At 44.2% G+C, this 17,247-nt stretch overlaps 1 protein-coding gene across 1 annotated transcript in view; it reads right to left on the reverse strand.

Annotated features, from left to right (window-relative positions):
• adamts9 (ADAM metallopeptidase with thrombospondin type 1 motif, 9) overlaps positions 1-15,065 on the reverse strand; it is a 43,021-nt gene extending 27,956 nt beyond the window's left edge. The window contains 11 exon segments of the mRNA XM_023993893.2: positions 877-981; positions 1,384-1,525; positions 1,925-2,071; positions 2,773-2,878; positions 3,079-3,119; positions 3,649-3,773; positions 3,916-3,999; positions 4,510-4,805; positions 11,551-11,713; positions 14,033-14,430; positions 14,688-15,065. Coding sequence (XP_023849661.1) covers positions 877-981; positions 1,384-1,525; positions 1,925-2,071; positions 2,773-2,878; positions 3,079-3,119; positions 3,649-3,773; positions 3,916-3,999; positions 4,510-4,805; positions 11,551-11,713; positions 14,033-14,430; positions 14,688-14,787 — 1,707 coding nt within the window. The 5' untranslated portion in view covers positions 14,788-15,065.
• Between the last annotated feature and the right edge of the window lie 2,182 nt (positions 15,066-17,247).

Raw genomic sequence — 17,247 nt, forward strand, 5'->3', positions numbered from 1 at the left:
GGGGAAGATATGTTTCAGGTTATAGCGGAGGATCCATTTTCGTTGGCAACAACAACTGCATTGTAAAAGGCGGCAGCCTCAGCGTTGAAGGGTTGAGCAGGTTGGTTGGTTTGTGTGCAGGAATACAATGTGTAAACAGAGCAGGCTCTGAACATGTGTGCTGTGGGACCTCAGCTATTTTATGTCAGACAGACAGCCAGGAAGTGAAGAATTTGGTAGAGGGCCTAATTAGAAGCTACACTAAACCAGTAATGGATAGGGAAATTCACAGCTCTACCATAAGCCTATTACTGCCTCATAATAATACCAGCTCTGGAGAAAACAAATCCATCCTAATCCAAGTTCCAAATATGTTTGAACAAATGGAGGGATTTGGAGCAACTACCACGTGCGCCCCACTCATGTTCAATTATGAGTTTATATCGAGTTGTCATTGGTAAATTGATTTTATGGCAGGCTTCTCTGAACTTGTTGTTTTATTTTGTAATTTGTGCTTTTGATGAAATAATAACAGATTTTATAGTCATGAGTCATTCAAATAGCAGCGGTTATTGTGGTTATTTATGGGGTGTTTTTGACAGTTCATAACATTGAACATTTACAGTATGCTCCAGCATAGTGATTAAGCTGGCTTGGGGTGTATTTGAGTGTGTTTGTATGTTCATGCACAGGCAAATTAAACTATTTGATTATATCTCTCGCTCTCTCTCTGTGTGTACACACTACATAAGTATCTGGTGCTAGTCCCTCTTATTTTCCCACTTTTAATTTGATCTTTCTCTTTATCTCACCCTCTCCAATTATCACAATCTGTCCATTTTCTTCCTTCTCCCTGTCAGATCCCTATATACTGTGGTAGATCTCTCTGCTACTTACCTTTCCTGGAGAGCACTCTGTTCCGTCGGCCCAGGGCATGTGTTGGGTCCTGCAGCCCCTCTGGGCCCCCTCTGGGCTGGTGCACCACAGCCTGCGGCACTGGACCTGGAGAACACACACTGTTACCATTCCCCTGCCTGAGCCCCATCCACAAACACAGACACAGTGCTGTATACTCTTGTATCTCTTACAAGGTGTGTTACCTTTAAACAAAACCTGAAGCTAATCCCTGAGAAACATCAAGCCAAGTGGCTTGCAGGGCTTCACAGGAGGTGTAGCATGTAAACAACATATTTAACACATGCAGAAGGCCTAGCTGAGAGCCAACTGGGACAGCAATTGGATATTACATAACATATTAAGGTGACTCTAGTATAGAATGTCTGGAGTCATAGACTACAGTAATGTAGGACTAGACAGTGAACTGAGTGTCTGGGTACTTTCTCGTGTTTGACAGACCAACGTACAAAACATGACATTTTAATTCCGCATGGTGCATTCTCTTACCATATATGGGCACACCTGTGTCCCCGGCCCAAATATCAATTCACATTGTTTATTGACATTGTATATCCGTCCAGGCAGCTGCTGTGACAGACTGTATGGCCTAGAAATGGGCTCATCAAGTAAGCACTCGCCATACCCTGTGCTATTAAGAAATAAAAATAAAATGACTTAAAGAAAAAACAAAAAAAACAAAGACACAAACAGACAGAAAACACACTCAGTACAGGTGGACAGGCAGTATTCTGTACAATAACAGAACCACTACTGTAATGTATGTACAGTACTACAAGGCTATTGCTATGAAAACAATACCTGGCTCTCTACAAACAAACATATCTGGAAGTATTACAAATTCCACAACACAGAAGTAATGTTGTTTCCCTTCAACCCAGAAATGTCCAGATACCAGTTTTGGTTGAATAGTTGACTGGTCATTTAACCCTTACTGCGATAAGAGCCTGGTGCTACTAACGCTAACGACAATAACACTTCTCCATAATGACATGAATGTCTATACTAGAAAACAATGTCCTTTACATACTCAAGGAACTCTGTGATGTATTTCCTGCTACACTTGGACCACATCCAGGGGTTAGTGTAGTGGTTGAGTGTGGGCGCCATCACATGCTGCTGTATTTTAACCCCCTCCTCTTTGCACTTGTTGCTGTCATCATGGGGCATGTTGAATCTGTCAGGGGGCCAAACCACAAGTGAGAACATATATTCACCACAACACACAGGTCTAACCCTCTAACCCACCATCAATAAACCTACATGTTGGGCTGATTGCTAAGCTAACTACTAAACCTCATCCTTTAGGCAACAGAATGGTAACACACAGGGTTAACTGACTGAGCTGGTTGGGGTTAACATTAGCAGCTGGTCTGTGCCGGGGCCAGTGTCTAGGAGAGTAGGGTCAGAGGGGATACTTATTATATAGTACGGTAGTTCTCTCCCATGGTACTGTACTGTACTGTATGGCACCTCTATGGTACAGTATGACAGGTACTGCATTCCACAAGCGTTGTCGCTAAGCAGACTTCAGCAGCGGTATCACCGCTTGACGCCAGTAAGAATGGAATTCAACAATTCCACCTTTTGTGTGTGTTGCGAAAAAATTGTATTTGTCTTTAACACACTTGTTAAAGTCAGTAACAGTCTCCAATGTAGTGGCCTGGAGTTGTTTGGCCAAGCTGGATGAAGGCTGGTTGGCGCATGCTGACTTGGGACTTTTTACATGCTGACTTAGGTCTTGGAGCTTAGAAAGATTTTGAGAGCAAAACCAGGGCCATACAAGACACTTGCCTGAGATAGCATGACAAACTAATACAGCTGCAAAATTGCGATTACATGAAATCAATCAAAGAATAGAGAGCATGCTGTACTCACACATGGCCCAGTTCATGGGCGATAGTAAACGCAGTGCTGAGTCCATTGTCCTCACTAATACTGCAACTTCTGTATGGATCACACACTGTACCCAGCTCTGCAAGCCCTGCAAACCAAGAGTATAATCATCATCATGTTTGTTATTAGAGCATTGTCATCACCATCATCACCTTCATCATCATTACATTGTCATTAGCACCCTAAAAAGCAGCATCATAATAAGTACATCAATATTATTATGAAACTGTCACCAATCAAACGTTATGTTGCAGTCTATATTGCATGTGTCTAGAGAGCTCCTCTTACCTAATGTGTCACACTTGTCCCGCGCTCGACAGATGTCCTGCCTGTGAAAAACACACAGATGGAAGTTATGTCACTGGTTTCACACCCCAGAATCCCATTGCACTGTGATACCAGAGAATAAATAAAAGACAACATATTACAGCGAATTCTGGGGGTAGCCCCAACCGTGGCTCGAAGCTAGGACTGTCAACACAACACTTTAGCCGTTACCCCGAGAGATGGTGATGAGAATGGCTGTGTCGTGGTGGGAGTGACAGCGTACCTGGTGATGAGAATGGCTGTGTAGTGGTGGGAGTGACAGTGTACGTGATGATGAGAATGGTTGTGTCTTGGTAGCAGTGACAGTGTACCTGGTGATGAGAATGGCTGTGTCGTGGTAGCAGTGACAGTGTACCTGGTGATGAGAATGGCTGTGTCGTGGTAGCAGTGACAGTGTACCTGGTGATGAGAATGGTTGTGTCGTGGTGGGAGTGATAGTGTACCTGGTGATGAGAATGGCTGTGTCATGGTAGCAGTGACAGTGTATCTGGTGATGAGAATAGCTGTGTAGTGGTAGCAGTGACAGTGTACCTGGTGATGAGAATGGCTGTGTCGTGGTGGGAGTGATGATTCTCATCTTGGTGATTTTGCCTCTGTTGCCAGATACAGAAGTTCTTTAAAGTGGTCTGTGCATTGAAGGAAATGGTAGGGCCATCCTACAGAGAAGAGAGGTTTACAGTACTGAGAACAAGGGAGAGGTTTACAGTACTGTAGTGTGCTTCTGGGGCTGATGAATGACTGCAATGCATTGTATTTCTCTGAAAAGGATTAGGATTAGAGTTAGTGTTGTAATCTTACCAGCTCATTGTTGATTATGACTAACTTCACAATCACAATGTTAATAAGATTTCCGATGCTGGGATCCTTGTAGATGGAAGACACCTGAAGGAAAAGATTATAGACAGAAAAATTAAGCGTGTTTTAAACATCAATACATTTCAGTATCCAACATTCATCAAACCCTTTAGGAGTGTACTCAATCAGTGGTTCAGACATTCAAAATCAACATGCAGTTCTAAGGAGAAGAACCTGGTCTCGTTGTCTTGTTTGAGAGGTGTATTATGGCTGCACTCAGATCCTGTAGCGAATGCAGACTGCCAAGATCAGAATATAGGCCAGGCTAGCTACCCCCTAGGTTCTCAGCCACAGACTCCTGAGGAGGCCTTTTTATGAAGTGGCCAGGAATATGCCATCTATGTGACATACCTGAGCTTATTCTTTCACTTTCATCAAAGCTGTCAGACAGGTAAACCTCATGCTGCCCCTCTCCTGACCGTTCGAACATGTTTGTTTACATGGCCTGGGACACAACAAAATGTAGCCCCACTCCCCTACAATCAAAAAGGCTGGCTGGCTGGCCATTGGGAGGGTGGTTAACTGAGCAGAACTTACGATGGACATTAACGTGAGAATGTAGTGCTGAAGGTTGCTCCCGTGATGTTCCACCATCTTGCTGTCTGCCACCACCATGACTTCTACAAAGCGGGGATAGGAGAGGAAGCGCTTTGATCTCCTGTGAGGTCCTGAGTCACCGCTGCTTTCATTAGCCGGCCGTCTGCTGCTCTCTCTTTCTGATCTGGAGAGGGGATCGGCAGACAGGCTCTCCAGGTCATTCAGCATGTCGCTACTGCTGGCCATCGGACGTCTCCTCACCTTGTCCCTGTTCCTCTTGTGTCTGTGTTTCTGTCCTGGAAAAGAGATGGTCAAATGAATATAATACTCTCAATATAAAATACAAGCTTATACGGCAAGCTTGTATGACAGGCTATTGCATTTATCAGACAATAAACTGTCATTCTCTTCCTAGAAAGTAGGGTTCAGTGGTATCCGTTCCTGTCCCATACTGGGATCTACTGTATTAATGGCAGTGCACACAAGGGGCGGTATTTCTTTCCAAGCGTCATTTCTTTTGACGCACCAAAAAAATGTTGGCAGCAGGGATCTTGATCCAAGAAGGACTTGATTGTCTCTGTTGTAACCAATAAGATTGATCTGGCAAGCTAGCCACTTAACTAGCAAGTTAGCAAACCAAATGCATAGCTGGAGCCCTCAGCAGGAGATTATTTATTTGGCAAATCTTAGATAGTTAACTTAAGCAGTGGTGTAGCACGCATCCCAGAGCTTTAAGGGCCTGCAATACATTTTTGATTTTTAAATCAATTGTTTTGACGGTATTGAAAACAATAACGTCAGTATTTCAAAGTACCCCGATATACAGTATATAGAGTATACCGCTCAAGCCTACTTGAAAGCACAGTTTTTCTGCTACTGGGAATGCTTGTGAATGCATACAAAGTGAATATGCTACTGCTTTTTGTATATTATTGCTGAAAGAATGAGACAAAACAAATGTGTTGAGGTCCAAGGGCCTGGAGAGAGAAGGAGTGGGGAGGACAGGAGGAGAGATGAGGGGGTGGGTTGCGTTCACTTTAGGTAAGTCTGGCACTCGGCCAAGCACCAAAGATGGAGCAAAGCCCCAACATCTCAAGGAGGAGCACCAAGGATGACTCAGGGTGACTTCTGAGTATGATTTTAATCTTAACATGACAACCAAATGTAAGGGAGTAGCACAAATACCACTCCACTCTTCTTTTCGACCCCGTCTAGCACAAAAGTTGAGCTGTTTCTGCTACCCATGATTCTTATCAGACTGAAAGATATAACCTTTTTGAAAATCCTACAAAGGGTCTTTGTAAAAGCTTGCACAATGTTTTATACAGTGCCTTGCAAAAGTATTCATCCCCCTTGAAGTTTTTCCTATTTTGTTGTATTACAACCTGTAATTTAAATGGATTTTTATTTGAATTTCATGTAACGGACATACACAAAATAGTCCAAATTGGTTAAGTGAAATGAGAAAAAAAAGAATGAACCCCCCCCCCGCGGAAAAGTGGTGGGTGCATATGTATTCACCCCCTTTGCAATGAAGCCCCTAAATAAGATCTGGTGCAACCAATTACCTTCAGAAGTCACATAATTAGTTAAATCAAGTCCACCTGTGTGCAATCAAAGTGTCACATGATCTGTCACATGATCTCAGTATATATACACCTGTTCTGAAAGGCCCCAGAGTCTGCAACACCACTAAGCAAGGGGCACCACCAAGCAAGCGGCACCATGAATACCAAGGAGCTCTCCAAACAGGTCAGGGACAAAGTTGTGGAGAAGTACAGATCAGGGTTGGGTTATAAAAAAATATCAGAAACTTTGAACATCCCATGGAGCACCATTAAATCCATTATAAACATTTTTAAAGAATATGGCACCATAACAAACCTGCCAAGAGAGGGCCGCCCACCAAAACTCACGGACTAGGCAAGAAGGGCATTGATCAGAGAGGCAACAAAGAGACCAAAGATAGCCCTGAAGGAGCTGCAAGGTTCCACAGGGGAGATTGGAGTATCTGTCCATAGGACCATTTTAAGCAGTACACTCCACAGAGCTGGGCTTTACAGAAGAGTGGCCAGAAAATAAAAAAATAAGCAAACACATTTGGTGTTTGCCAAAAGGCATGTGGGAGACTCCCCAAACATATAGAAGGAAGGTACTCTGGTCAGATGAGACTAAAATKAAGCTTTTTGGCCATCAATGAAAACGTTATGTCTGGCGCAAACCCAACACCTCTCACCCCCCCGAGAACCACATCCCCACAGTGATGCATGGTGGTGGCAGAATCATGCTGTGGGGATGTTTTTCATCGGCAGGGACAGGGGAAACTGGTCAGAATTGAAGGAATGATGGATGGTGCTAAATACAGGGAAATTCTTGAGTGAAATCTGTTTCAGTCTTCCAGAGATTTGAGACTGGGACGGAGCTTCACCTTCCAGCAGGACAATGACCCTAAGCATACTGCTAAAGCAACACTTGAGTGGTTTAAGGGGAAACATTTAAATGTCTTGGAATGGCCTAGTCAAAGCCCAGACCACAATCCAATTGAGAATCTGTGGTATGACTTAAAGATTGCTGTACACCAGCGAACTCATATAACTTGAAGGAGCTGGAGCAGTTTTGCCTTGAAGAATGGGCAAAAATCCCAGTGGCTAGATGTGCCAAGCTTATAGAGACATACCCCAAGAGACTTGCAGCTGTAATTTCTGCAAAAGGTGGCTCTACAAAGTATTGACTTTGGGGGGGTGAACAGTTATGCACGCTCAAGTTTTCAGTTTTTTTGTCTTATTTCTTGTTTGTTTCACAATAAAAAAATATGTTGCATCGTCAAAATGGTAGGCATGTTGTGTAAATCAAATGATACAACCCCCCCCCAAAAAAATCTATTTTAATTACAGGTTGTAAGGCAACAAAATTGAAAAAATGCCAAGGGGGGTGAATACTTTCGCAAGCCACTGTTTTCATCCCCACTTTTTCAAAAACATATATGAACTCAAATAAATTTTCAGGTCATAAAATCTGGGATGTAACACACACACACACAACACACACACACACACACACACACACACACACACACACACACACAACACACACACACACACACACACACACACACACACACACACACACCACACACACACACACACACACACCTATGAGCAGTGAAATGTCTTGCATATTACTCAACATCATTCAGATTTATTTTCATAGTAATTAATACTTAAATGTTTGAAGTTGGCATCACTTTCCTACAATACAATTTACACATTGTCTTCATGGTAGTGTGCCTATCGTGTTTTCTTATCAAATGATCACAGGAAGTACAAGAGTCAACAGGAACTTGTAGAAATAAACTGAGATTCGGCGATACTAGGAAGAACTTCCAAAATGGTTGTCCTGTGCATGAGCTGAAAAAGTACCCAGTTACAGGAAATTAGACATAAAATGCATCAATATCCTGCCCTTTGCACTTGAAAACTTGAATAACCTCTGACTTTTTGGACATACTGCTTTGTGGTGTGCATAGCATCTGCATACAACTCTGTGTAATCAGTTGTTCATGTGAAATTCCTGTGCCACAATGTGTTTGACTGAAGGATGGTGAGATCATAAGAATGACTGGTTACATTTACATTGACTTTCAGATACTGTATGTCAGTCACTAAAGAACCACTCATAAATTGTTATATCTGCCCATGAAGGAACTTCACTGGACTTTATGCAAACTGGAAACCATATATCCTGAGGCTGCATTTATTGTAGCTGGGGATTTTAACAAAGCTAATTTGTGAACAAGGCTACCTAAATTCTATCAGCATATCGATTGCTGTACACGAGCGAGTAACACGCTCGACCATTGCTATTCTAACTTCCACAATGCATACAAGGCCCTCCCCCACCCTCATTTTGGCAAATCTGACCATGACTCCATCTTGTTGCTCCCCTCCTGTAGGTAGAAACTAAAATAGGAAGCGCCTGTGTTTAGGTCTATCCAACGCTGTTCTGACCAATCGGATTCCACGCTTCAAGAGTGCTTCGATCACGTCGACTGGGATATGTTCCGGGTAGCCTCAGATAATAACATTGACATATACGCTGACTCGGTGAGCGAGTTTATAAGGAAGTGTATAGGAGATGTTGTACCCACTGTGACTTAAAACCATTTGCGCAAAACTGGAAGCACGTACCACCGCATTTAATCATGGCAAGGCGACTGGAAATAAGGCAGAATACAAACAGTGTAGTTATTTCCTCCGTAAGGCAATCAAACAAGCAAAGTGTACAGAGACAAAGTGGAGTCGCAATTCAACGGCTCAAACACGAGACGTATGTGGCAGGGTCTACAGGCAATCACGGATTACAAAAAGAAAACCAGCACCGTCGCGGACATCGACGTCTTGCATCCAGAAAAATGTAAAACTAATTTGCGTGCATTGAGGACAATGCAGTGCCACCGACGCGGTCCGCTGCCAAAGACTGTGTGTTTAGCCGCATCCTCAGAGCATGTGCAGACCAGCTGGCTGGTGTGTTTACGGACATATTCAATCAATCCCTATCCCAGTCTGCTGTACCCACATGCTTCAAGATGGCCACCGTTGTTCCTGTTCCCAAGAAAGCTAAGGTAACTGGACTAAATGACAATCGCCCCGTAGCACTCACTTCTGTCATCATGAAGTGCTTTGAGAGACTAGTCAAGGATCATATCACCTCCACCCTACCTGTCACCCTAGACCCACTTCAATTTGCTTACCGCCCCAATAGGTCCACAGACGATGCAATCGCCATCAGACTGCACACTGCCCTATCCCATCTGGACAAGAGGAATACCTATGTAAGAATGCTGTTCATTGACTACAGCTCAGCATTCAACATCATGGTACCCTCCAAACTCATCATTAAGCTTGAGACCCAGGGTCTTGACCCTGCCCTGTGCAACTGGGTCCTGGACTTCCTGACGGGCCGCCCCCAGGTGGTGAAGGTAGGAAGCAACATCTCCACTCCGCTGATCCTCAACAGTGGGGCCCCACAAGGGTGCATTCTCAGCCCCCTCCTGTACTCCCTGTTCACCCATGACTGCATGGCCATGCACGCCTCCAACTCAATCATCAAGTTTGCAGACGACACAACAGTGGTAGGCTTGATTACCAACAATGACAAGACAGCCTACAGGGAGGAGGTGAGGGCCCTCAGAGTGTGGTGTCAGGAAAATAACTTCTCACTCAATGGCAGCAAAACAAAAGAGATGATCGTGGACTTCAGGAAACAGCAAAGGGAGCACCCCTCTATCCACATCGACGGGACAGCAGTGGAGAAGGTGTAAAGTTTTAAGTTCCTCTGTGTACATATCAACGACAAACTGAAATGGTCCACACACACAGACAGTGTGGTGAAGAAGGTGCAACAGTGCCTCTTCAACCTCAGGAGGCTGAAAAAATGTGGCTTGTCACCTGAAAACCCTCACTAACTTTTACAGGTGCACAATTGAGAGCATCCTGTTGGGCTGTATCACCGCCTGGTACGGCAACTGCACCGCCCACAACCGCAAGGCTCTCCAGAGGGTGGTGCGGTCTGCACAATGCATCACCAGGGGCAAACTATCTGCCCTCCAGGACACCTACAACACCTGATGTCACAGGAAGGCAAAAAAGATAATCAAGGACAATAACCACCCGAGTCACTGCCTGTTCACCCCGTTTCCATCCAGAAGGCGAGGTCAGTACCGGTGCATCAAAGCTGGGACAGAGATTGAAAAACATCTTCTATCTCAAGGCCATAATCAGCCACCACTAGCACAGAGAGGCGGCTGCCTACCTACAGACTTGATATCATTGGCCACTTTAATAAATGGAACACTAGTCACTTTAATAATGTCAGTTTAAGAATGTTTACATATCTCGCATTACTCATCTCATATGTATATAATGTATACTGTATCCTTCACTATCTATTCTTTACTATCTATTGCCGCTCTGTCACTGCTCATCCATATATTTTATACTTACATATTCTTATCCCATTCCTTTACTAGATTGTGTGTATTAGGTTTTGTTGTGGAATTTGTTAGATATTGGGTTTTGTTGTGGAATTGTTAGATATTACCTGCTGCACTGTCGGATCTAGAAGCATAAGCATTTCGCTACACTCACAATAACATCTGCATGTTGTCACGTCTGCTCCCGCTCTTCCCCTCCCCCTGGCGCTTGAGGGCGCCAGAATGCCTTGCATCACTCACTCCTGCCATCCATCACGTACACCTGCCTTTCCTYGTCACGCGCATCAGCGTTATTGGACTCACCTGGACTCTCTTATCACCTGTTCATTTCCTCCCCTATATGTGTCAGTTCCCCAGCTCTGTTCCCYGCTTCTGCATTGATTGTTTTTCTGTTTGCTAAGCTGTTTATGTCTCGTTCCATGTCCGTTATTTATTAAATGTTACTCCCCGTACCTGCTTCGTCTCTCCAGCGTCATCCTTGTGATAGATCGTGACACATGTGACCAATAAGATTTGATTTGCAACATTCATTCACAACTTCAAACCGTTTTTACTGTGTTTCCTCAGTTCTATGAGCAAAATGATGCCACTGCTTTACACCAAAGTCTAAACAAGCACAGTAGTATGGTCATTGGTCATGACTGTAATTGTAAAATGACTATAATAAGTTCCTATTGCGAATCATATACTGAACTTTTGGGATATAATACTGTAATTGAGAGACAATTATTATCCTTCCTTGCTTATGTCTGTGTGAACTTGTTAGTCTGGATAACGAGGGGTGTGTTATCAGGCAGACTGAGACACACACACACATTTGTTTACACATTTAGCAGCTCTCAACAGGGAGTCCCATCCTCTCTCTTCTCCTCTCCACTCCAGCCATCAGACACCAGGTGAAGGTTGAGTCTGTCAGCTGATCAAATGGCTTACGTAATGAAACTGACTCAGCTCTCTCGCGCTCTGCTCTCTCTCTCGCGCTCTCTCTCAAAATAAATCATCAGAATAAAAATCTCCATTGCATCTCTCCTCTCATAATTTCATTGTACCTGATGTGTCACAAGCAGTGTCCTCCCTGGCTGCCTCTTTCTTGGGGGCCTTCTTCCTGTACACAATATGAGGTTTGGTGTGTTCTTCTTCATAGTGTTCTCCATTGTAGCTGTGAAGGGGCTCCACAAAAAACTCCCCTTCTGGTGACCTGAAAGTGCCAAGCTGAGGGGGATAAAAAAGGAGGAATCAGAATTGTTTGAAATAACTGCAGTAACATTGGAGCGTGGATTCGTACTGCATGGACACAGTCCAAAGCAAAGATTAGTTGAAATGCTCCTTGCCAGGGCCCCATTGGCTAGTCTTTTTTACACAGCTATTCATTTGATGAGAATGTGTTGAAATAAATGTATTTGCATGCATATTAGTAAAATGGTCCCTGAAAAAGATAGGGAAAAGGAGAAGAATGAGGCCTATGATGCTTATCAGAAAACAATGCAACTATTATTGTTTGTTTCTTGGCACAGTTGGTAGACTTGGTGGAAGCCTTGTTGCATTTCACAAAGCACAGGCTGCACTACTAGCGAACTTGGAGGTCAAAGATACACCAGACAAGCAAAGTACAAAGCTAAGCAATGTGGAAACAGCACTCATTTCTAATTTAGATTGAGTTGGACAATGCTGCACTGGGTAATGCTACCGACCAATAGGGTGGCCCAGAGTGAACCTTATTCTCCATGAAAATGCATTTCATTGTTTATGTATGAGATTGAAACCACCTCAAATTAGGGAAAAGGGAATCTCATAAATATACTGTAGGTATGCTAAATGTAATGACCATCGGGAATATTCACCATTGTGCTCACATGTAAACAAGATACTGTATAATGACAACACTAAGTATTGATTTAGTTGTGGGAGCCACTCTCATTATGACGGAGGATGATGACTCATGTAATATTAAAATGCAAAGTGGAATTGAAATGAGAAAGTGGTTTATTCATGGTAAGTGGATATGATTCATAATTTATCAGTGTGCATATACCTACTTCTGACTGTTTCCCTGTGACTAGGTCCAGAGCAACTTACAAGTCCTTGGATGTATGAATAAATAGACTATAAATGCTTAATAATTTTCAACTTTTAACAGTGCATTTTATTGGCCTGAATCACACCCAGAACAACATTAACTTTGCTTTCTTTCAATGTGAAATGATATCCACAAGCATACCAACTAGGCCTACGGTGCAGGCAAGCCCCATTTGTTTGATTTGTGATGACGTCAATGATGTTCACATCAGGCAGTTAGTTAATAACTGTTATCAATCTGTAAGTATCCCTAGGGGACTTCTCCTCAGAGGTGTAAAGTACTTAAGTAAAAATACTTTGAAGTCGTTTTGGGGGGTATCTGTACTTTACTTTACTATTTATATTTTTGACAACTTTTACTTTTACTTCACTACATTCCTAAAGAAAATTCTGTACTTTTTACTCCATATATTTTCCCCTGACACCCAAAAGTACTCATTACATTTTGAATGCTTAGCATGACAGAAACATTGTCCAATTCACACACTTATCAAGAGAACATCCCTGGTCATCCTTGCTGCCTCTGATCTGGCAGACTCACTAAACATGCATGATTTGTTTGTAATTAAATACAAAAATAAAATGGTGCCGTCTGGTTTGCTTAATATAAGGAATTTGGAATAATGTATACTTTTACTTTTGTACTTAAGTATATTTGGGCAATTACATTTACTTTTGATACTTAGGTATACTTAAAACCAAATAATATATATAATTTTTTATCATGCTTTATTTAACTAGGCAAGTCAGAACAAATTCTTGTTTACAAGAACAAATTCTTATTTACAATGATGGTCTTTTAGACTTTTACTCAATTTGTATATTACTGGGTGACTTTAAGTTTTACTTGAGTAATTTTCTATGAAGGTATCTTTACTTTTACTCAAGTATGACAAATGGGTACTTTTCCACCACTGCTTCTACTCCACAACGTCATGCATGCATGGAGATTATGTTCGGAGTCGGACTGAATCGTGATGACGTCAGCACCACTGGCGCTCCCTCTTCACTATTGTGCGTAGGACGTCACCAGCGACCGGAGGAGCATGCATGCAGAGTGAATGATGGATGAAGTGGATGAGCACGAGAGAGGACTTCTATGTTCGAGTCTCGACGTGATTTATCTAAGCAGCTCGTTTTAGATTGTCAGGGATACAAGAGCTAACATAATGCCTTATTCTCACTAACAGTCACCAATTGCATGTTGAACACAAATCCACAAAACTGGACAGGCACGCTTTGTGCAGAAGTAGAAATGCACTCCGTTGCCAGGGAAAGGTTCCCCTAATGTTCTCATGTTGCCATAGTATTATTATGTGAACAGCTACATAGTAAACAATTGGCATTACAGTATCATATCTAGTCATACAACATGTGCGCCTATCATAGTGCAGACTAGAGAAACATTCTAGCACACTGTATGAAGGGAGGGCTACTCAACGTGCTTGGACTCACCAATCCAGAGCAGAGACTGATGACTGCGGTGTGCTCCGTTTGAGCATTCACATRTCCTTTATAGAAGCAATGCTGATACTCCGTATCCTCCTCCGCCTCCACCTCCGGTGTGAAATCCGTTATGTTACTATCGGTAAGTGCTCCTAGTACTGTCACAGTGTATAGCGGAGCAATAAATCCGGACTCGAGTGTCAGGTTGAGGTGATAGCTCTGTCCGAAAGCAGATATTTTGTAATGGATTGTTGGAGAGTCCCATTGATCAGAGGCGTTGCCAGGGATATCGTCCACACTCCGCCGTTTCCTTTTGAAGTGCACGCTCGTGGGAAAGTTGTCACCGGCTTCATTCACTCGCGCCGGAGTTACAATCTCGTATGCGCCAAGCTGCTCAGACACTTTAGCTGGTGAAAAAAGCCATGGTTTAACGGCTATAGCATAAGCAATGATAATAAATAATAACAATAATAATAATGTTATATGAGTTAATTACGTTTGCCCTGTGAAATGAAGCCATTCAAGAAACATAAGACCATTATACATGTATTGTAAATCATGTGCTTTGCTGATCCTGAAAAAAGTCATTCATTCTCCATCTGCCGGTTACAAAATAACACATCACAGGGTAAAAACGTTTTTGGGGCAGGTCGAAATACTTTACCTTTTCTTGAATTCAATAGCGATTTCTCCGTGGATAACACTACATTCAAAACGTCAGGGAGAAATAGCAGAAACCCTAGTCCCCAAAACAGCACATGCATGATTGTCCACGTTAAGTAGAGAGCAACACCCCCGAATACAAGTATTCCTCTTGCACACAGCTGCTCCGGTCGCTCGGGCTTTCCAACGTATTCCAATTCTCAAGTGCTTGTGCATCTGCCACATCCAAATCGATTATGCTTGACTCTTGGTTGCTGGGGGGTTTCTCACCGGTAACGTGCGTTGGGTCGTGAGCGGTTCGCGGATCCCCTGGCGAACATGCATACTGCAGAGAGAGGGGCCAGTTGTAGGCTACAGACAGACAACTATGGTGGGCTACACTGCATGCACCAGACTGCCGATGTTGGGGCGGGTTTAGTGAAAAGGTAGGCTACATTACTGGAGCACGCCCCTCAACCAAGCCACTCCCGTTTCTTAGAGAGTGACTTGACAGACATAATTGACTTATTATTGTGGTATCACTGCAATTACTTGAGAAACATCTTCAATTATGATTGCTGGCGGTGGTGTTGCAGTTCTCCATGAAGAAACCATGAAGGTAGTAGCTGGATAAGCAATGAGAAATGTCAACATTTGAGTTAAAAATACATTATAATGGCATTGTTTACTGTTACTGATAGTCGCTTTATTAGGTTACATCCTCCTCCTGACATTAGCCTACATTGGGTCCTTTGTATAGACACCGCAGTTAAGCTCAAAGGGCTTCAAGCTACTCCACATTTAGCCTACTCGGGCTATTCTACAGATTCTAGCTCATTCACTGTGTCTTCACAAATGAGGATTGGGGGATCTACATTTAGAATTGAAAGTCATTGAGTTCCTTTAAATGTCTTCCCCAACTCTCTCTCTCTCTCACACTCACACACACACACACACCACACACACACACACACACACACACACCACACACACACACACACCACACACACACACACACACACACACACACACACACACACACACACACACACACACACACACACACACACACATCATCATATTATGCAAAGACACAGTTTGTTCTTCAACATATCATACGTGAAAGATAAGAGCCTAGAAGCTCTGTCAATAAAATAGGATATGATGAAATACGTTTTCACCAGGCAGTCATATTCTTGAGATTAAAACTAGTCTAAATATCCTTGTTACAACACAAACCAGGGCTAGAAGTACGCATTTCACTGGTCTCCTCCCAGAGACCTTACGTAGTGATAAATGTTAGCAGATGGACGTTACAGCTAAATCCTTTGGTACAAATCAACACACATGACCATGAGAACCATTAACATGGTTTGCAGGTGCCCACCTAAAACAATATGTCACATTCACAGCCATTCACAGCCCGGTGCGCTCTGTTCCAGCTCTCCGCAGTGTGCCGTGCTAGAGTGGTCATTCAGCCAGGACAGATAGTGCCGGCTCAGCCCTCCTGGTCTCCGGTGCGTTCTTCGGCCCAGGATATCCTGCGCCAGCTCTACGCACGGTTTCCCCAGTTCACCAGCACAACGCAGTGCGGCCTGTTCCAGCTCCCCGCACTTGTCGTGCTACAGGGGGTATTCAGCCAGGACGCATTGTGCCAGCTCTAAGCTCCAGACCTCCAGGCGCCTCCACGGCCCAGTATATCCTGCGCCGGCTCTACCCACTAAGCCTCCAGTGCGCCTTCATAGCCCAGTGCGTCCTGTGCCAGCTCTTCACACTCCACGAGCTAAAGTGGGATCCAGCCAGTACGCGTTGTGGCAGCTCCACGTACCAGGCTTCCAGTACGTCTCCTCAGTCCGGTGAGACCTGTTCCGGCTCCACGTACGAAGCCTCCAGTGATGATCCATGGCCCGAAGCCTCCAGTGATGATCCATGGCACAAAGCCTCCAGTGATGATCCATGGCACGAAGCCTACAGTGATGATCCATGGCATGAAGCCTCCAGTGATGATCCATGGCACGAAGCCTCCAGTGATGATCCATGGCCGGAGGCTCAGTGATGATCCAATGGCACGAAGCTGCAGTGATGATCCATGGCACGAAGCCTCCAGTGTGGATCCCCTGTCCGGAACCTGCGGCGACAGTCCCCAGTCCGGAGCCTCCGGCGACGGTCTCCAGTCCGGAGCCTCCGTGACGGTCCCCAGTCCGGAGCCTCCGGGGGGTTCCCAGTCCAGAGCCTCCGGCGGGGTTCCCAGTCCAGAGCCTCCGGGATGATCCACGGTCCGGTTCCACGGAGCGGAGGATCAGCGTGCGGAGCGGGGCTACGTCCCGAACCTTAGCCGCCACCGAGGATAGATGCCCACCCGGACCCTCTCCTATAGAGTCGGGTTTTGCGGCCGAGTCCGCACCTTTGGGGGGGGGTACTGTCACGCCCTGACCTTAGAGAGCCTTTTTTTCTCTCTATTTGGTTTAGGTCAGGTGTGATTTGGGTGGCATTCTATGTTTTCTATTTCTGTGTTTTGGCCGAGTGTGGTTCCCAATCAGAGGCAGCTGTCTAGCGTTGTCTCTGATTGGGGATCATATATA

This window comes from Salvelinus sp. IW2-2015, linkage group LG1 (assembly GCF_002910315.2).
Source record: "Salvelinus sp. IW2-2015 linkage group LG1, ASM291031v2, whole genome shotgun sequence".
In the NCBI taxonomy this organism is placed as follows: domain Eukaryota; kingdom Metazoa; phylum Chordata; class Actinopteri; order Salmoniformes; family Salmonidae; genus Salvelinus; species Salvelinus sp. IW2-2015.